Genomic DNA, 22,168 nt, shown 5'->3' on the forward strand with positions numbered 1-22,168 from the left:
AAACCTATACATGTAAATGAAAATATTGGGAAATGAATACTTGTAATTTTATGATAATATTAATTCAAAGTATGTTTGGATGAAATCAATTCCATGTCATGTAAAAAGTATTATAGAGCACCATTACATCATATTTATTAACATTTTAACTTTGCTACTTCATAAAATTGCATCTGTAGATAAAGATATTTTCCTATAGTATTTTTCAGAACTTGGAGAATTTTTTATAATTATTGAAGTAGTTAAGGACAATATTTGGTTTCTGTTTACTAGTATTTGAGGCCACTTATTACAAACTTTTTAAAAAAGAATGATGAAAATGATTGATTGTATCTTCTTTAACGTCTCTCTCGAGAATTTTTCACTCATATGGAGACGTCACCAAGACCGACGAAGGGCCTCAAATTTAGGCCTTTGCTCGACGCTTATGACCATTGAGCAATGATGGTTCTTTAGTGTGCCACACCTACTGTGACACGGGACATCCGTTTTTAAGGTCATCTTCGAGGACCCATGACATTCACACCTGATGCTGAGCATTTAGCGATTGAACTATCACTACCTGTTTTATCGACTCAAGTCTGTCGCAACCGGGATTCAAACCTTGGCCTTCCACATCCAGGGCGAACGCTCTAACCTCTAGACCACTGCGGCAGTGATGATGAAAATGAATACTACATTCAGTCCTTTATTCATTTTACTTTTATAAACATAAATGTAGCATTCATTTTCAAACTTTTAGCAGACAGTACATGGGGATCTTTTTTTCAGTGATGTGGTAGAGTCTCTCTCTTGATCATGCAAGTTTTGTACATGTGGAATGCATTATGATGTGATTGATAGGTCTGATGTAAGTGTCGTATAACACCTTTTGCGAAGGGGTAAGCCGTCACAAATTTTGACTGTTAAAATTCTGTTCTAAAATGATGCAATCAATATATTTTGAATCATATGCTCAACTCATGTAGAATTGACCCCATGAAATACTTACTTTAGAATTCTATCCTTTTCCTTCAATTTGAAATTTTTGACACACTCTAGACTATACCCCCCACCTCCTACTGATTCAACAAAACTTTTCTAAATAACAATATCTACTACCTATGAATAATATTTTTTGGTTCATGAGGGGGGGGGGGGGGGTCTTAAAAAAAATCATTTTCCTAATTAGTTATTATAATTACTTCAAGGGTTTTTACCACGATTTTTATTGTTTGTAAAGTTATATGAAAATGTGGTGTTTTGAATCGTGCTATTATTATTTTTTCAATATAAAGCGTGCTTTAGTGATTATTTTGTATCGAAAGTGCAAAAATCCAGATATACATATTCTCGTTAGAGATTTTCGCGCCATTAATATGTGACGTCATACGTGTCAATCGCGGTGAAGCAAGCAAGCATGAAAACATTAAACAAGTTGCGAACAGCACATACAGCAGGCTATTAATACAAAATGGAAAGATTCAACAGTTACAAGTCCCATTATATTGTGATGTACAGTATATAGCTGTAATAATCAGCACAAAAAGACGAGTTTTTTTACTTTTACCAACGAGGCAAGTTGGAGAAATTTTGTGAGCTTAGAACTAGAAATACTACAAACCAACGGAAAACCATCTTCAATGACAAACTTACATATTGCATTCTAAACCATTTAATTCATGATATCGACATTTCTGTTTACAAATTAATAGGCTCGTTGTCCTTCAGACTGGACATAATCAGAGACTGCCTTCAGTTTGAGAACTCTTATACAAGTCGCCGCAGGTCTGGCAACCACAGAAATTTCCGTGTAGCATACACTTTTTATATATATATATATATATATATATATGCACCTTTGATTTCATATGCAACAATATATTGTTGCCCCCCCCCCCCCCCCCCCCCCCCCCGCGCTTGAAGTTTTGAGTATTGACACCATGTATGAAATGACTACACGGCCTATCAGACTATCCCTACACCCCCCACCACCCCTGATTAAAATAGTAAATAGTAAGAAAATGAAAAAGTCGAAAAAATGCCTATTAATAATTGTCAAAAATGCTGAAACACGGCGGCTTTATATTTAAAAAAAAAAAGACGGTGCGTGCCAACGTAGTAAAAAAAATAATGCAACAATATAATGAATGGCAGCCCCCCCCCCCTATTTTATTAGGTCACCTGAATTCATTCAGGTGACCTATTGCTATCTGTTTTTGTCCGTCGTCGTGCGACGTGCGTTAACATTTGAACATTTTCAGCTTCTTCTCTGAAACCCCTGAACCAATTTCAAACAATTTTGGCATATAGCATCTGTGGGTGGAGGGGAACAAAAATTGTGAAATTCGTGGTCCCTGCCCCCCTGGGGCCTGAGGGGTGGGGCAAAAACCATCAAAATGAGTGTAATTTTAAAAAATCTTCTTCTTTACTCCTGGACATCAAGAAGCCAAACTGTGGGCATAATTATGAGCGTTGAGCCCTCTACCAAAATTGTGAAATTCATGGCCCCTGGGGCAGGGGTTCTTGCGTTAGGGTGGGGCTCTATTGGTCATATAGTGAAAATGTAGAAATTCTTTGAAAATCTTCTTCTCTGTCTCTGGGTATTAAGTAGACAAACTAATAGCATGGTAATGATGAGCAAGGATGCCTCTTTATACCCCCCGCAACAAGTTGTGGGAGGGTATACTGGAATCGGGTTGTCCGTCCGTCTGTAGACGCAATGGTTTCCGGGCTCTAAAGCATTATTCTTTCCACCTACCATCACCAAATCATATATATGGACTACCCATGGGATGAAGATGTTCCCTATCGATTTTGGGGTCAAAGGTCAAGCACACTGGACATCGAAGTAGCAATATGGTTTCCGGGCTCTAAAGTGTTATCCTTTCCACCTACAGTCACCATATCATACATATGGACTACCCATGGGATGAAGATGTTCCCTATCGATTTTGGGGTCAAAAGGTCAAAGGTCAAGCGCACTGGACATTGAAGTAGCAATATGGTTTCCGGGCTCTAAAGCGTTATCCTTTCCACCTACAGTCACCATATCATATATATGGACTACCCATGGGATGAAGATGTTCCCTATCGATTTTGGGGTCAAAAGGTCAAAGGTCACGCGCACTGGACATTGAAGTAGCAATATGGTTTCCGGGCTCTAAAGCGTTATCCTTTCCACCTACAGTCACCATATCATACATATGGACTACCCATGGGATGAAGATGTTCCCTATCAATTTTGGGGTCAAAAGGTCAAAGGTCATGCGCACTGGACATCAAAGTAGCAACACTCAGAAAAGAGGTAGTTTATACCAATTACCAACACCCTTTGGGAGATTGGGGTAAGCGGGGGGTATTCTTAGTGAGCATTGCTCACAGTACCTCTTGTTAAAAATTGTGAAATTCATGGCCCCTGGATCAGGGGTTCTGGTGCTAGGGTGGGGCTCTATAAGTCATATAGTGAAAATGCATTATTTCTTTGAAAATCTTCTTCTCTGTCCTTGGGTATTAAGTAGACAAACCAATAGCATGGTTATGATGAGCAAGGATGCCTCTTTCAAAATTGTGAAATTCATGGCCCCTGGGTCAGGGGTTCTGGTATTAGGGTGGGGCCCTATTGATCATATAGTGGAAATGCATTTTATTTCTTTGAAAATCTTCTCCTCTGCTGCTGGGTATTAAGTAGACAAACTAATAGTATGATAATGATGATCAAGGATGCTTCTTTCAAAACTGAAATTTATGGCCCCTGGGTCAGGGGTTCTGGTGCAAAGGCGGGGCTGACCACATAGCTATTCAATGTTTCTTCCATCCAAAAGTAAAATTCTTATATTTAAACACAAACCTAATTCAAACATTGGAAGGTTGTTACATGATACTCAGGTGACCTATAAGGCCCCTGGGCCTCTTGTTTTAAAGTAATGAGAGGGGCGATTATAAGGTAAAGGTTACGACTATTTGCCCCATGTCTCCCTCTGCCCCATGTCTCCCTCCCCCCCCCCCCCCCTCTCTCTCTCTCTCTCCCGCCTTCTTAAACACACACTATACGATTTAAGAAGTCAATAGATTTTCATCAGATTGGTAATTTTAAAATCTGGTTGCCTCCCCCCCCCCCCCCCCCCCCCCCCCCCCTTGAAAAATAAAATTATAAATTAAATCGATATCGGTAAATAGACTGTTCCCTTCGACACATTGTAGGTCAATACTTCTTTACCTTCTCCAGTGTAACGGTTAGAGAAGAACTGATTTTAATTAGATCATCATTGGCTATTACATGTTACACTCTACATATACAGACCTCTAATGCTTTAAAAATATCATGATCTACAAGGGAACACAGTCAAAATGTTTGCAAACGAAATGTCTCATTCATGTATTTACCAAAAGTTGAAAACGTTCCATCCTTTCTGTGAGCGGGATTTCCGTCCGAGTGGTCAATGTCGATGTAGTATTAGACTAATATAAATGTTTGCTGAGGGAATTTCTTTAAGATTTGGCTCAACGACAGGTTCAAATATGTATGGCGGAATATTAAATACTAACGGGATGTCATCAATGTCGGAACATTAATTATCCATTCTGTATAATTTATGACTTTCAATAGAATCTAATCACACACACACATATACATAGCTTAACTACTGCAGCACATTGACACGTATGACGTCATGACGTATCACGTGACTAGATAGCTCATTAGTGACGATTTGAGAAGCGGAAGCTTTGAATATATGCAGATAAAAGGCATGTTTGTATCAATTATTGGGAGTAATGAAACAATATAACAGCAGAAACGTGCTTTATTAAGGTTACTCCTTCTGATTTTAATTACATTAAAAATCGTGGTAAAAACCCTTTAAGTTGAACATAATTACAGAGTTTTTATCGTCAATTAATATCAATTTAATGAAAATTGATATGAATAGATATGCAACTTTAAAAAATAAAATCGTCTTTGAGGTATGGGCTGTAAAACAATACTATTCGCTGGGTCCTTTCACCGCATGGAATTAAATTGTTGATCATGATTTATTTCTCAATTATGTCCAATACAGTGGGAAAACTTTGTATAGTGTTACATGTATGTAGGGGAGGGCAACATATCACAAATTTGAACATCATAGAAAATATACAATTTCCTAATATTTTAGGAATTTAATACATGTAGTAGTAATTAACTACCAGAATAAGCCCCAAAAATATATATTAAGATATGCATCAATTTTTTTTGGTGCATTAATTCTCATAACGCCAACATCATGATGTAAGCATCATGACATATTTTTCATGCTAAAAAACAACACTAAGTTTAAACGACTGTAAAACGAAAACTAGAAAAGATATTGTTATAAATTAAATTGTTCTATAACCTATCAATCTTAGAGCATCAGTTGTGAAAGTCTCACTTATTTTGGCAAAAGGGCCAATTTTGGTACTTTGTGGCTCTGGTTATTTTGTACTTTCCTGGCCCAGTGGTTCATGAGAAGATTTTTAAAGATTTTCCCTATACATTTTGTATATTCACATGTTAAACTTTGATCCCCTATTGTTGCCTCAACCTACCCCCGGAGGTCATGGTTTTAATAACCATGAAACTGCACTGTGTCTGAAAGCTTTTATGTAAATTTGTACTTTCCTGGCCCAGTGGTTCTGGAGAAGAAGATTTAACCTATATATTTGCATGTAGAACTTTGATCCCCTATTGTGGCCCCAACCTACCCCTGGGGGTCATGGTTTTAACAAACTTGAATCTGCACTATGTCAGGAAGCTGCCATGTAAATCTCAGCTTTTCTGGCCCAGTGGTTCTCGAGAAGATTTTTAAATGACCCCACCCTATTTTAGCATTTTTGTGATTATCTCCCCTTTGAAGGGGGCATGGCCCTTCATTAGAACAAGCTTGAAAGCCCTTCACCCAAGGATGCTTTTTGCCAAGTTTGGTTGAAATTGACCCAGTGGTTCTGGAGAAGTCAAAAATGTGAAAAGTTTCCAGACCGACAGACTACGGGTGATCAGAAAAGCTCACTTGAGCTTTCAGCTCAAGTGAGCCCAAAACACATGAGCAGCAGGTATTGAAATTGCACACAATCACAAGCATGTGATGACTCAAGACTGCGAGGATTACATCTGTAGAGACGAGTGTACAAAATATATGTCTCATGTTCCACACTGACGAGAATTTTATATGGGGGTCCAAACCAGATGAGGTACCAGACGACAGCTGCATTAAATCAAGTGCTTAAATCATAGTATGAGGTACAAGTACTAAAGTCATAGATGGGGTGTGGTGGAAGTTAAATTATGGTTTGTCCAAACTTCACATAGTTCCAGCCAGCAAAACTGTGAATGCAAATGATTATGTGACCAATATTTTTCAAAAAGAACACAACCCTACACTGAATTTACCGAGAAACAATGGTAGGATTGATAAACGAGGATGTGCAACATTTTCCTCAAGATGTGGCGACAACTTCGACTGCTCTTGTAACACAGGACTGGTGCAGAAATGATCTACCAAACTTTATTTTTAAAGAGGAATGGCCTTGTAATTCACCAGACCTAAACTGTATTGAAAATCTGTGAAGTATACCGAGGCCAATAAAGATCTGTGCCCAACATTCCTGAACCTACTAGGTCAGTCTACAACTTGCATAGAGGGAAATGCCTCAGAAACATTTAATTTCATTGATTCATCCAATGCCAAACAGATTTTAAAATGTACTGAAAAACAAAGGTGGATTGCCCGGTTATTAAAATTCATAAAACTTGTACTTTTTAGACATAGTGTAAATCATTGAATGCATATCTTAACACCTTCTACAATATGGTTTTACATGCATTTTGAATTCTTCTAAAATGACAAGACAATGTGAATTTTTTTCTCATTATTTTCAGCTACCAAATGCTGTGAACTGCAGTGTTGACAAGACAGTATGAAATTTTTCTCATTATTTTCAGCTACCTAATGGTGTGAACTGCAGTGTTGACAAGACAGTATGAAATTTTTCTCATTATTTTCAGCTACCAAATGGTGTGAACTGCAGTGTTGACAAGACAGTATGAAATTTTTCTCATTATTTTCAGCTACCAAATGGTGTGAACTGCAGTGTTGACAAGACAGTATGAAATTTTTCTCATTATTTTCAGCTACCTAATGGCGTGAACTGCAGTGTTCAGGTAGCCCAGGATAGGAGAGCGAAGGTGAGCGAGCAGCTGGAACAGCTCACTATATTGTTCAAGAAAATCCGCCTCTTCTACGACAGTGTCAATGAAATATGTCCTGATGAACCAGCAGAGGAAGTAAGTCACTTATTTTATGTCCTGATGAACCAGCAGAGGAAGTAAGTCACTTATTTTATGTCCTGATGAACCAGCAGAGGAAGTAAGTCACTTATTTTATGTCCTGATGAACCAGCAGAGGAAGTAAGTCACTTATTTTATGTCCTGATGAACCAGCAGAGGAAGTAAGTCACTTATTTTATGTCCTGATGAACCAGCAGAGGAAGTAAGTCACTTATTTTATGTCCTGATGAACCAGCAGAGGAAGTAAGTCACTTATTTTATGTCCTGATGAACCAGCAGAGGAAGTAAGTCACTTATTTTCTGTGCTTCTGAATCAGACCACAAATAACAAAGGAAAAGCTACGTCATAATGAAGGCATTTTCATGTATCCTATGGAATGATTTGTCACAGAAGACACCGAGTGTTGTATACATACTACTGCACATGTTTGTGCATCTTTACCTGCACATGTTTGTGTATCTTTACCTGCACTTTATGCTGTAGACATTAGTGGCTGCTGTAGGACAAACCTTTGAAGAGAAATTCACTCCCAATGCTGAGTCATGCTTCAAGTACAGAATAGGAAAAGAGGAAAACCGAGATATGGTAGAGGTGAGATTCTGCTCTTTTTGACTTAGCGATAATGAATATTGTGCACTGCCATTTTAAACATTTCCATTATTCATGACCATTTTCATTTTAGCAATTGAGAATGAAGAACAGACAGCTAAAGGCAATTATTGATCAGATGCGAACCATTATCTGGGAAATCAACACAATGATCGTTATGAGAAAGACTTGAAGTCAATGAACAGCATTTCAGATGGAGAGATATTCTGCAGTTGGTGATGGTTTAAAAATGCTCACATGGATAATGTTTCAGTCTCAGCCTGCTGCCTGTGATCATGTCTTGCAAGATATGTATTTCAGTGAAGGTCTGCCTTACTTAAAACCATTGCTGCTGGCTTTTTAAGGAATGCCCTATGTGCAAAAATGTATTTGCCAGAACTTGCTTGGGGAGGCCCCTCTTCTTTATCAAGGTCATGTTATGCAAGTAATTCATGTTGGATTATATTTTCTATCCTTAAGGCTGTTATTGTCAAATTTCATCAGTATATTGTTCTTGGGTACTACTTTACAACTGGAAAGTCAAACCAGACCTTGCAAGAAATCCTTGTCTGAACAGATTACATAGAAAAACAACTTCCACTTTTATTTTGTTTGTATAATGTAAGTATTTTCATGTACATAGCACTACAAACAGCAGCACACTGACCTAATTGTACATTTTCTGTAAGATCTCGTGAAAATAAATGTTAAAACTGAGTTGGTTGTCGCTCATAATCTTTTATCATAGACATTGCATATAACAACTTCTGGGTTTTTTCTTCATTTTATGTAATATAGTATATATATTTAAAATTTGAAAGAAAAGAACATTTTGCATGTTTAACATCACAACTTTTCGTTTTCAATTGTTGACAAAACACAATGTATTTTTAGGAACATGTTACATGTACTGTGTCTAAAATGTCCATAGTAGTTATGCTCCTCTGTTTTCTAAATCTTTAACTTTGTAAATTCGAACAAGCCAGTGTTCTGTTGTGTATGCCTCTTCTAAAACATCCAGATCAAAATTTTTGTTTCCTATCTCGGCATTCCGGACTCGGTCATATCCTGTGGGTTTTCCTATAAAGAGAAAACAGATGGTCCAAGATTTTTCATTGCACATTGGTGGAAAATGTGTCATTGGAATGGTGGTCCTCAAAAATGAAAGTTATTTCTGATAATGGAGAGATGCTTTCTAATTAAACTATTAAATGCATTCCAGAAAATTCACTGTACTTAATTGCACTAATATTTGATGAAATATTGTTTGAAATGTTTTAATACACACTGGTATACATAAATTGCATTATTTAGAACATACATGTACAAGTACCTGTGGATATCGGTGTGTTAAGTACCTGTGGATATCGGTGTGTTAACTTATCGGTGTGTTAAGTACCTGTAGATATCGGTGTGTTAAGTACCTGTAGATATCGGTGTGTGTTATCCCCCATTCAAATCTAACAAGTATTTGGTACATCTTACCTCCCTCAGTGTAGACCTCTCCAAATCTGTAATAGCACATCTTGTACATGAGACAGTTGAGGAGGGTGGGGGAGCCCTCTTTGTCTATCCGGAATTCCCCCTGTGGTGTGTAGTAATCCGCCTCTTTTATATGTGCACCTCTGTCTGTACTTCCACCAATTCGAACCATCCATAAAAATTTATTGATATCTGAAATGAAATGTGAAGCAATTTTTAAAACACTTCCACAAATCTCCAGTTTTGGACATTTCTTATTGAAAATTCAACATCTTGTTAGATGACATTTCTTTTGTATCCAGCTTACCATCCGATGAATAACCAGTAAGACCCCCAAATATAACTAACACATAATTGACATCCAACTCTCTCATAATTTCATAAGCTTTGTCTTCTGTTGATGACATAGCCTGCAAAAGACAAAAACACAAACATGTCAGTTTCACTTTAATTAATTAAGGTACTTAGAAATGTCTAGATGTCAATTCAAGAAGCATGTTGGTGCTTCATAAAGTATGCTGGTGTAATCATGTAATTATTTCTTATATTCTATTTTAATTTCTGTTGGAATTCCCAGGCATTAAAATAGATGTACTATATTTATCAAAATTCATACACATATTGTTCACAACTGCAGCAAATTCATGAGGAAATGGCTATTACAAAATATCAAAGACAAAAATATTGGATATAAAAATATCTAATGAGGATTGACAAAATGGTGTCCCACTCTGGATATGAAAACATTTAATGATTGACAGAATGGTGTCCCACTCTGGATATGAAAACATTTAATGATTGACAGAATGGTGTCCCACTAGATATAATGATTGACAGAATGGTATCTCTACCTGTCCCACTCTGGATATGTGGGTATTATTCCAGGTATTGTTGTCCACTAGAATTGTCCTATTGGCCATAGCTGTAATTTGGTAGCCATAATCCCACCACGACATCACCTTGGCATCCTGAAGAGTTGTGTATTCTTGTTATGATCAAACTCTCTTACAAACAATGTACGCAGCTTATTCAATGTACTTTCAAATCAAAGTTAAGAGAGTAAAACAAACAACATTCTGCTAAATTCGAGACTAGAAACAAATTGGAGAACTCTTAACCTCGGGGGTGTTATGTCTGAGCCAGTAGTAAGCCTCTCTGAAGTCGTCAAATATGATCCTTCCCCCGTCACCCGCTCGAGCAGACAGAACAATGGAGGGACTGGAGTAGGCCTCGGACGTGACCCAGGTACAGTGGAAGGTGTACGTAATCAGGAAGAGGGTCACCATTAACACCACCCCAGAGGCGACCTGATATAAAGAAAACGTTTATAAATCTCATTATGATACATCTTAGTTAATACTCAAATTCTGACATCAGAGATACTTAAATTCTTACATATCCTCTTTTGAGAATAGGGATTATAAAGAAACATCTGGTCGGTGCTCATTTAATTGAGACCTAATACATTGTACACGCCTATGTACCTCATTCTTGAATGGGTAGGAGTGGTCCACAGCCTTCTTGGATTTCTTGTCCTTTCGGGATACATCAAGATTCTTCATGTACGTGTTCAAAGTCGCAGAAATTCCAATTCCTGAGAGGATGCACATGACTGGAGCCAGGACCAACATCAAACGGACCATGACACCCTACAAAAAGTGTGTACTGTTAACAAACAGACCATAACACCCTACAAAATGTGTGTACTGTTAACAAACGGACCATGACACCCTATAAAATGTGTGTACTGTTAACAAACGGACCACGACACCCTACAAAATGTGTGTACTGTTAACAAACGGACCACGACACCCTACAAAATGTGTGTACTTAACAAACGGACCAAGACACCCTATAAAATGTGTGTACTGTTAACAAACGGACCATAACACCCTACGAAATGTGTGTACTGTTAACAAACGGACCATGACACCCTATAAAATGTGTCTACTGTTAACAAACGGACCATAACACCCTACAAAATGTGTCTACTGTTAACAAAGAACAATTTCATTTATTACATGTACATTTAAGGATGGCTATTTTCAGTTTTACACCCATACAGAATATTGTGAAAATTGTTGTCCTTTTTATTTTCTCCCTTTTCAAATGGTTGAATTAAATACAGGACAATTTTTTAAATTACATGTAAAGCAAGGTTAATGGTTTTTATATTAAAAGCATCTAAGTGACAATAATGCAAGGAAAAAAATGCACATACATGTATATGATAATGAAATAGAGATTTTTGGACTTCTTTTTTCTGATGTCAAATTTCAAGAACACCATGATTTTGAATTTATTTCTGATAAATAAATATTTTTCCTACACTTGAAAAATTTATTTAACATAATTGATAACTACGGTATCAAATACCGGTGGACGTGGCAAGATTTCAAAAAGTTGTAGGTACCAAGTAATGAAACGGACTTGAAACTTTTATTTCATTTCTATTTTCTCGTAGTCCAGGAATATAATCAATTTAATGTTTGAAAATCTGAAAAATTAAAAAATGCAGAATGGCAAAACATTCACATTAATCTGTACCAATGAATTTTACCCCAAAAAGGGAAAATTATCCATCTCATGAAATAAAAAAAAAAAATACCCCTCACTGTACATGTAAGTTTGAATTTCTCATTATATACAATTTTTAAGAGCTACGCTTACAGTTGTTCAAATATTATATCACCATCCTATATTGTCAGAGAACAACGAAAAAGAAACAGATAGCATTCAATACATACAGCAAAGTAGATACTGGTTACACCATACATGATGATAAAGATGTTGGCATCAGTCAGTCGATTGAAGCAGAAGTATAGGCCAGCTAAAAGATAAAAATACAGTTCTTTTTCCAGGGTCATCTGAAAATACATGTATGTGATGTGCAACAGAAAATATGTCTAGCAGGTGCCCTTTTTAAGTAGAGCAGTAGTCACTTTTACATGTTTATCTAACTTGGCATCTATTCAGTCATCATTACAGTAAAGACCGTCTAATTCGACATTCACTGGAAACGAAAGTTGGGAATAAATTCATATATTCTAAATGTGAGAAGAAAAACTTGCTTAACACTACAACTTGTCACACCTAAATAATCTTTTTATGATTTCTCTTAATACTTCACTCAACTAAATAAGCCTTCAATGTACACATCACTCAAAATTTTACAAGAAAGTTGCAGATGTAAAGACTCTTTAAACTGTGCAAGACAACACCATACATGACTGTTTACACAGAAACTGTACATTCTCCTAACTTACCTGGGAACAAGATGGTGAGCATTTGTAAGTCAAAGTAGAAGGAGCTCCAGGTGGTAGGCTGATGTTCTGATACGGAGGCGATAATGGGGATGTTGTTTTTGGCGTATGAGGGATCCAGCAGGGAGTAGAAACGTCCAGTCCAGGGCGAGATTTCTTATCAAAGTTAAGGAATACTGAGGTAATCATAAACCAAGCTTACTCTGGCTTGTTCGTAATTTGTCGAGAGTCCCATTCAAGGATTTTTCACTTATAATATATAGGTATATTACCAGATATATGTGACATGCCTGACCTATGCCATGATCAAGGCTGCAGCAGTGAGGGTTCTCCAACGTGACACAATACCTATATCCGAGAGATTCATAACTTTCATTCCGAATGCCAGGATACTTGGTGAAAGAATATCCACTACATATTTTAAATGTTTATGGTTTGACACAGAACTGGGACTTTCTGATCATGAAGCAAGGACCATCATTACTAGGCCACAACAACCAGAATATTTACTCTTACAATATACAATGAATCGCCTTAATGATGTTAAAATATTTTGGGTTTTTTTTAAGCTAAGCGTTTCAGAACTTTCCTATTTTAAGAAGTGAAATATACAGTGATTCGCCTTAATGATGCTGAAATATTTTGGTTTTTTTAGCTAAGCATTTCAGAGCTTTCTTATTTTAAGAAGTGAAAAGAACTTAATGAAACTAGTGCCCTTACACAGTATAACATTTATGTGTAATTCTGTTGCTAGGACATAACAGAACTGGCAACAGTATGCAACATCTCCATTACAGGTCTATGTAGGGTGTTTTTGTTAAAGTGTTTGTTTTCTATGCTATTGATTAGGGAGTAAACCTGGCAAAAATGCCAGGAGTTGTAAAGCTTTACTTGAGGCAGTAATAGCCCTCATCAAGCTGTGACATACTCTCAAGGTAATAATTTCTCAAAACTGACGTCCAAATACAATTTATACCAGTAATTTTCTCAAAAATTCAGGAAGTCTTGGTATATGCACATCTTAAATACACAAAGAGTCTGTAAAATACATGTAAGAAGGCCTAACCTGAAAACTAGGGGAGGAGATTGACAAACCATGTACATTCCACATAACATTAAATTTAAAAAAAGGGGCAAAACTCCTGCAAAAGAAGTCGATTGATTGATTGCATCTTGCTTAACGCCTCGCTCGAGAATTTTTCACTCATATGGATATGTTAAGAGAAGTCGAAAAGGATCAACATTGCAACATGATCTCCAGAGTGACCCGAAGTAAAGCTACACAACAAGTTTAAGCTTAATGTGCAACAAAAAATGAAAATAAAACCCCTAAATGAACAGATAAACAGACAGATAGATGAAAGGACCTATACACATCGCTATACCATAATATACCCCATCTATAGAGATAGGCTACAGATATCGCTATACCATAATAGAGACAAGCGTATAAAACATTCCATCTTTAAATTCATGTGAAAGAATACTGCCGGTGGCCGTTCCAATGGCGGCAGCAGAAAGGCCCACAATGGCCCCAAAAAGAACAATGCTCCTGAATAAGATGTTGAACTGTTCATAACTCAGCTTAGACCTCACATAGTCAATGAATGCATGCATCTGACAGAGTCCAAATACTCCCAAGGCCTGAAATAGCAAACAAAGTCAGCAGAGTGAAAATAAACAATCTTCTAGGCTCATTGAACAAGAACTATATCTGTATACAGACTGCATGTACTTACAGCCATGTGTTCACTGGACTGAACAGGCTGGAATCCCACAAAGGAGATCTGCATGGACAGAATGGTTCCTAAGCAGTACACCTGTCAAGTGTAATGTCAGAGATGTGTTATCAGAGTTACAATCAAAGACACAGAGATTTAAGTGTTGTCAGAGTTATACTCAAGGACACAGAGATTTAAGTGTTGTCAGAGTTATTCTCAAGGACACAGAGATTTAAGTGTTGTCAGAGTTACATTCAAAGACACAGAGATTTAAGTGTTATCAGTTATACACAAGGACACTGAAATTTGATACATGATAAATTATAAGAAAAATCATGGAATAGTATACACCTATTTACTGGCTATGAGGACAATAGCAAATATATTGTCACCCCAAGACAGCAACTATTTCCCAAGGCGCAGCCATGGGAAATAGTTGCTGTCAAGGGGGACAATAAACTTGCTAAATTGTCCGAATAGTCAGTAAATAGGTGTTTTATTATACCGAAGTAGACTTTACTTGTGTCAGACATACTGTACCAAAGTGAAGTAAACTAACATACGGCATTAGCCTAGATGGAATCGACCGAGGTGATCCAAGTGGTAAACTCTAATTAGTTATCAGACTTTAACGTCACAGAAAAGAAAACACGGGGAAAATATAGCATCCGGAAAATAATTTCCAAACTATTTCCCCCTAAGGGTGAGATAGTTCATAAACTATTTCACGGATAACCTTATCCAGAAGAAATAGCAAACTTATTCACCTAACATTTATATAGCAAAAACATTCTAAGGTATAATAATTATAATTTTTTTTCACAAAATGATGAGAGTGGTATTTCTTCTCTTCTGTTAAACGTACCGATGAGTATGCCACATAGATTCTGTGAGAAAATCTGCCAGTCAACATGAGAGCAAGGACGTGCAGGGGAATCAAATTGATCAAGAAAACATAACCTCCCCAAGAGGAAACCTGGAACATAATACATGTCGATACAAGCATGGATCACAGCGATCATCCAGGACCCAGCTGCACCGAGGATAGTTAACTTTATCAGACAGTGAACTTCCCATTAACTCTTACATTTATAATTATAGTGTTCACTAAATGTTAATTGTCAGTTAAACTCAACTCCATCTTTGTGCAACCGGACCTGACCAGCATATCCTATGTAAATAACAATGATATAAACTTCAGTCAAATATAAACCACATCAAGTTTTTATTTACTTTCAAACCTTTTTTTTAAAAAAAATAAAGTAAAGTAAGTACATGTATAAATTGCAAAACTTCCAAATATTCATTTTATTGAGACATAAGATATATTTACTTCAAAGGACTTTTCATTTACATTTGTTAAAACAAAACAATCAAATTAACTTTACCATGTAAAAGTAGGCTAAAGCACACAGACAGGACCAGAAAAGTGACCCAGTTTTGACCGATTTTATCCAAAGGGCATAGGTCAGCAGCATGCAGAAAATGGCGATTCCTTCGTTGTCATAGGAACCAGCCACGGAACGGGAGATGTAGCCAGGCACAATGGCAATCATGGAAGCCGCTACAAGACCAGCACCAGCATCCTGTAAAGATATGTATATATACAGATCGTCAATATGTGTTATCATAAAGTGTCTTAAGCAGTGTATATATATATATATATATATATATATATACAGTGGAACCCCGTTATTACGTTCCCCCTTTATTACGTTAGTCCGCATATTACGTTGGAATTTCAAAGCACAAAACCATTTCTTAACAAACCTATATAAAATAGACCTCGTTATTATGTTGTCCTAAAATGCCGGGACTCGGTATTACGTTGTAAAAATTCCGACAAAAACGTAATAAACCCCTAATTATTCAATAATGATTCTCAAAATAATAAGCCATTCACACCTTGACTGCCCGAGGCAGTCACCACGTAAATTTCCTGGTCTGTTTGGGGATTAGAGACGCTCGACTGATCACGCTTCGATAGATCTAGTGACATCAATACAGGTGAATACCCCGTATAGAAGCCAGTGATAAACAATTAAATAATGTTTATTTAGAAATTGTACTCTATGAAATTTACTTCATTTTACATATTTTGATAATCAAAGAAATAATTTCTCAACCACCTGCGTGTTCAGCATAGTGTGATTACCTTCGCTATTAAAACTCTATTCACGGACAGCTTTGGTACCAAACAAGAAAGATTTATCGTAGCAATGTTACAACCGCTTGGGTAACTGCTTGGACATAGGTGACTAAAGGTGTTCAATTAAAAAAATTGTTCGTTGTTTGGACATGCAGCTTGGGTGTTCGTAAATCTCGTCCATACATACACCAATCTATCGGGCGATTCGTGCACGGCGTTTACCTCAGTGAATATTTTAAAATCCCATGATGCGCACGTGATTTTAGTGCCATCATTTAGCGTTATAAATGAAATCTTCGTGCATCATTATATTTTTTTATATGTGGATTGCGCTTAAATTGTTCTCCGTGCATCTTTACCGTTGGTGAGAAGTGTGTAAGTGTTGGGTATCGTGTGCGTTTTGTGTCTATAGTTTTGTTGTTTTTTGGGTGGGATTTTTTTATTGTGTTGTGTATTGTGTAATTAGAGAACTTAATAAAAACGATGTTTTGTTATTTTTTTTAAATACGAATGTTGAATACAAACCGGAACGAGTTATTGAGAGAAATTTACATGAACGCATTGTTTTAAAGTTGAACAAAATGGCGGTCCAAACGAATGCAGAAAAAGCAACGTTTATCAAAACATCCTTATGTATCTTACACCTAAATAAAGAAAAGGGATAAGAACATGAAGAATTACGGACATTAAAGATAAGATGTAAATAAAACAAAGTATCATAGTCTTTTAAACAAAGAAACAGTAAAGATATATTCACACACCCCTTCACGGAGTACCAACGGACGATATACAATTTCCAAATGATAATTTTAACGGATTTCACTGGGAACGTTTATTACGTTGCCCCCGGTATTACGATATTTTATCGTGACAAAATGGAAAACGTAATAACGGGGTTCCACTGTATATATATATAGCAGTATACATGTATATACAGACAGTTACCTGACTATAGCAGTATATCTACAGTTACCTGACTAAGCAGTATATCTACAGACAGTTACCTGACTTTAGCAGTATATATACAGACAGTTACTTGACTATAGCAGTATATCTACAGTTACCGGACTATAGCAGTATATATATACAGACAGTCAATATGTTTTATCAAAAGGTGCCCTTTAGTTTTTGATTTTGTAGCATTGGGGGATTGTGACCATGAAAATGTTCACATGGGTTAATTGTTGAAAAATTTATGATGAGAAAAGGTTAAAAAAATTAACCTCCACTTGCAATATTCATTTCTACACACAAAATATTATATAATTCTTATTTTTGTAAAAGTGATTCCTTATTGTCTGCCATGCTAGATGTAGACAACAGAAATGATTTTTGATTATGCCGTACCTTGCTAGATGTAGACAACAGAAATGATTTCTGATTACGCCGTACCTTCAGTTCCTTGGTGAACCAGTAAGTAACGAGGGTGGTAAAGCTGGAGAACAGAGGGGCCAGAAATACACACACATTTCTGATGTCAATGGTGATGTTGAAGAACCACATGACGTGGTACAGAACTGCAGATGTCACCATTAATCCTGTCACAAAGAGAAAGGGCAGTTTGAAAACTGAGAAAGACACTCTACAATACTGTCAACGTACATTTTTACACAAAGTAATCATTTCCGTTAAGTCTGCAGTCACATAAAATCTGCATAATTCCAGATCAGTGGACCTAAAGTATGCAAGCTATTTTCATGTAAGCCATATGCAACTCGGCGGAATATCATACCCATGGACCAAACCAAAACTGATAATGTGCGAAATTATGACTGTAAAACTAAATAGTTCCGTATTTTAAAAATCTTTATATGAGGCCTATCATACAATAGTAATGTATCTAAGCTCACTATAGGCCTATACAATATTCACAAAAATTAGTTCCTAGTTTTGAAAAACATTTGAACCAACTTTTGAGTTGTGTTTGTGCAATACTAGTAAGGGCCTTCTATATTGGGAATAGAGCTGAATTTTGACCCTCTACATCCCCCCCCCCCCCAAAAAAAAAATTCTAGTATCATTATAATAAGAAATGCAGTTTAAAAATCTATAGGATCTGAAATCAGCTACATGCATTTTGTCTTCAAATATTAACAAAAAAGTAACCTCTATTATACCCTGTGATCTGTGACGATGCTCATCAGTCATCAAGACTTTAAACAACTTTCTGAATCCTAACCTGGATAGATGGTTCCTCCTATGATACGACCCAGTGGATACCATGCTCTGTCGTCAAACCAGTTGTGGAAACTATAAAATCCTTCCTCAGTTAAGTATCTTGTGGTACGGTAATTAAAGTAGGGATCAAACTCGTGAATAACGCTCTCAAATCGTAAAACTGAGAACAGTCTTGTTGAGAATGCTGCAAAGAAAATACTTCTTTAGTACATCAAGTCTACCTGCTCCTTACACTTTTCACATCTATGAGCATGGAAAATTATATCATTATCTTACACTTTATTTTTCCTAACTTGTTCATAACCGAAAAAAAAAAAAAGTGTTTGTGAAACACTGATACCTTCACATGACCAAACTCCAAGCTCATGAGGGTTTAAAATTTAGGTAAATAAGAAAGGTCTTATCATAAGGAATACACATGTGAAATTGGGAAGCCCATTACCATCAAAAAATCCTAAACACAAAGAAACCTACCTACTTACTGATTTAGAAAACCCTCAGGAGGTAATGACAAACAATCTTTGGGGTAGTTTTACTGTACAACCATTAATAATCGTTCCCAAATTCTCCTAGGCTTTGTTGACTTACACAGAATAGCTGCTATGGAGAGGACCAACATCTTGAGAAGTGTGTCCTGTTTGTCTTGGGACATTCTGAGGAGCCACTGGGGGCCCCATCCTGATGAGGAAGATTTCATTTCTATTTTACTGCGCAAAGGTCGACAATTCACCTGACCTCAAATAATTTGTGTTCTACAATATAAAAACAATGAAATGCATTTTTCTGTAATTTGCATGCATGTCAACAACAACCAAAAAAAAATTTTAAAAATGCACAATATGATCCGAGGTACTAAATGGGGCATGGAGCTACATAAAATAAACACACACGCATGTAATCTGATAATATCGATACAAACTTGTGGGAATAAACATAACAACATCACAACTCATAACATATTACACCTACTCATATTTTTACAATGCAAATTATCAATTTTGAAATATTCTAGACTTTGTCGGGGGAAATTCGAATTAATTTATCCGCCATGCTTGCCACATCAGCAGGAGTCCACTCCAATTTTATCTATATTCTACAACATGGAACACCTCAAATAATTAATCAGTTTGTTCAGTGAAACATGATTTATATCTAATTATCACTTCTTATATTTTTTTCTAAATGGCATCACCTTAGTACATGAAAATTCATAAACTTTTCTGCACTAACAGCAAACTCACCGGTTCGACGTGTACAAATCCTACCTCTCTTGTTACACTCATTTTCATTGGTGGAGACGTTTCTGCATGGAAAGTGCGCGATCGCAATCCGTGTTAAAGATGTAATTGCGCAAGCTATACCTAGAGTTATTGTTCCTTACACTCACATATTATTCTAACTTTCCTGCTTTAGACATAAAACAGGATCCTGCATGTACATGTGTATTATAATGTATTTACAATCTAATTAAAATTAGCTGTTTTGAATCCGCTTTTAAAAACAGCTGATTTTAATTAGATTGCTATATTTATTAACCACTTTACAATTTTGTATGTATTCACGTAACATTATCATTATCCACTCTCTCTAAAACTAGCACTGTCCTTAAATGTGTGAAGCAGTTTGGTTATTTATTAATAAATATTTCATTTTCTTAATTTAAATCCTATCTGAAATCTGTATTTCATATATGATTATAGATGTGTGCATTGCAGAAATGTGGACTCCGACAGTAGTAGTACATCTGAATGATATTATTAGTATTTATTGTGATATCTAATTGGTAGTTAAACTGTACACATGCACCCACCCCCCACCCCCCACCGAGGGTCCTTGATTGGTGAATAAACATATTATTATTATCATCAGTATAAATATCTGTGAGTGTCAAAAAGGATAACTTTGGGTAGATATATGAAAGTGCGAGGTACATGCTTGCATATTAAGTTTTATAAAGATTTTGTAATTTGCAATGATAAGTTGCCTTATCAACATGTGTGTTCCTTCGTATAGACCAGTATACCCTCCATTAATGTTTATGTTTTTTGTTCCATTGATATACATCAAAAGGATCGGGGGAGGGGTGGGGGAGCCAGGTAGATCCCCTCGAGATTACACTGTACAAACTGCCATGCAATGAAATTCTCACAAAATTACATATCACTGACTAACATACGTATTGTACAAATACGCACAAAAATTTATGACATGATGTTTATACGCAAATAAAACGTTAAACAAGAGTACCGTAAACCGTACATCATACGCACGTCGGACCGGCAGTGACGGCTAAATCTGCATCCATGATGAGAAAAAGTTCAGGAAACTAACTGACCTACTTTTAGACCTAAAGTAGGCCAAGGTGCACCAATTAAGCTGAAGTGTAAAATGAATCTGTATTTCTCTGAGAGGAAGGTTGTGACTACATTTTATGGCAATATCTGTATCTATAATGAAAAAAAAATCTTGAAAACTGTTTGACCTACTTTTAGTTCTAAAGTAGGCCACAGTGCACCAATCTAGCTGAAATGCAATCTGTGCAATTTGTATTCCTCCGAGAGGAAGTTTGTTACACTGTAATATATAATATGTAATTTAAGGACAATATCTATATCTGTCGAAAAAAAGTCGGAAAACTGTTTGACCTACTTTTACATGTAGCTCTAGTGTCGGCCACGATGCACCAGTCCAGCTGAAATGTAAACCCATTCTCACGCTTCTTGTCAATCTTGAGGGAGAAATTGTGATCAAATTTCAACGCTGTACAAACATGCATCCGTTACGGAAAAAAAACAACCCACCGATGACCTCGGACGGACAGACACTGACGGACGGACAGACACTGACGGACGGACAGACAGTACCTTAACATAATACGTCCAGTCTAACGACGGGCGTATAAAAAAAATGGAAACATCTGTAATATTTTCAGTTTTCATGTAGAAGCTGTTAAAACATTCAAGTGTTTAGCTTCTAATCGCGTATCTAAGTGTTTAAATCTAAACATGTACATAAGCATTTAGATTCAAAACACTCTCTAAATTACCCGTAATGAATTTCATGACCGTCTTTAGAATCTAAACGCTTTAAAGGGACTGATTCACGATTTTCCCCAAAATTTTGTTTTTCACTTTTAATGGTCAAAATCTACTGTCTAAGGTGTTTAAAAGATTTCACATGAAAATTAATGTTATACATTATCATAGAAGCTCATTTTAGAGAGTTTATCATTTGTTTTGTAAACAAAGATTGTGGTATGTTATTGTTTACGAATTTTTTAAAAGAAATGGATATCCATCCAAGTTTATCATATCTTTCACATTTCAAGCAATCGTTGGGTAAAATGTGACATCTAAAAGTTAAAATTTGTGAATATGCAAAATTATGATGCTTTATATTACAAAATTAATATTTCACTGGTTTGTTTGTTTACATAAAAAGACTCGAGTCTTTGTTTACTCAACACAGATTTAAGGACTGGTTCACGATTTTTGAACAAAA

The 22,168-nt window shown here is 36.3% G+C and overlaps 2 protein-coding genes across 8 annotated transcripts in view; one reads left to right on the forward strand and one right to left on the reverse strand.

The window, feature by feature from the left end:
- Positions 1–8,591, forward strand: part of LOC125646242 (mediator of RNA polymerase II transcription subunit 30-like) — a 16,678-nt gene extending 8,087 nt beyond the window's left edge. For 2 of the 4 annotated variants that reach the window (XM_056142686.1, XM_056142687.1), the window contains exons 4-6: positions 7,130–7,282; positions 7,770–7,877; positions 7,969–8,591. In XM_056142686.1, the coding sequence (XP_055998661.1) occupies positions 7,130–7,282; positions 7,770–7,877; positions 7,969–8,067 (360 nt within the window). In that variant the 3' untranslated portion in view covers positions 8,068–8,591. The remainder of the gene's footprint in view (positions 1–7,129; positions 7,283–7,769; positions 7,878–7,968) is intronic. The other 2 variants (XM_056142688.1, XM_056142689.1) reach the window with 2 other exon arrangements.
- LOC125646233 (dolichyl-diphosphooligosaccharide--protein glycosyltransferase subunit STT3A) lies at positions 8,464–20,033 on the reverse strand. Of its 4 annotated transcripts, none has more exons than XM_048872431.2 (16): positions 19,909–20,033; positions 19,256–19,419; positions 18,669–18,851; positions 17,882–18,027; positions 15,729–15,926; positions 15,206–15,316; positions 14,359–14,439; positions 14,107–14,263; positions 12,623–12,775; positions 12,104–12,186; positions 10,841–11,005; positions 10,475–10,663; positions 10,208–10,324; positions 9,664–9,766; positions 9,360–9,548; positions 8,464–8,954 (listed from the first exon to the last, which is right to left on the reverse strand). In XM_048872431.2, the coding sequence occupies exons 2-16, from the start codon at positions 19,362–19,364 to the stop codon at positions 8,809–8,811; spliced, it is 2,130 nt and encodes a 709-aa protein (XP_048728388.2). In that variant the 5' UTR covers positions 19,365–19,419; positions 19,909–20,033; the 3' UTR covers positions 8,464–8,808. The 4 variants fall into 4 exon arrangements, with proteins under 4 accessions (XP_048728388.2, XP_055998643.1, XP_048728389.2 ...); XM_056142668.1 differs by having other exon boundaries at positions 19,898–19,935; XM_048872432.2 differs by having other exon boundaries at positions 19,860–19,935.
- Positions 20,034–22,168: the final 2,135 nt, after the last annotated feature.

This window comes from Ostrea edulis, chromosome 6 (genome assembly GCF_947568905.1).
Source record: "Ostrea edulis chromosome 6, xbOstEdul1.1, whole genome shotgun sequence".
Classification (NCBI taxonomy): Eukaryota; Metazoa; Mollusca; class Bivalvia; order Ostreida; family Ostreidae; genus Ostrea; species Ostrea edulis.

What these genes read in the sequence shown, in the direction of transcription:
- LOC125646233 (XM_048872431.2), bottom strand. Translation starts at nt 19,364, where the DNA reads ATGAAATCTTCCTCATCAGGATGGGGCCCCCAGTGGCTCCTCAGAATG. An exon ending in AGGAGGAACCATCTATCCAG is followed by an intron (nt 18,028 to 18,668) that starts GTTAGGATTCAG and finishes TCTTTGTGACAG; the next exon opens with GATTAATGGTGACATCTGCA. An exon ending in GCTCACCATCTTGTTCCCAG is followed by an intron (nt 12,187 to 12,622) that starts GTAAGTTAGGAG and finishes TTTATCTTTTAG; the next exon opens with CTGGCCTATACTTCTGCTTC.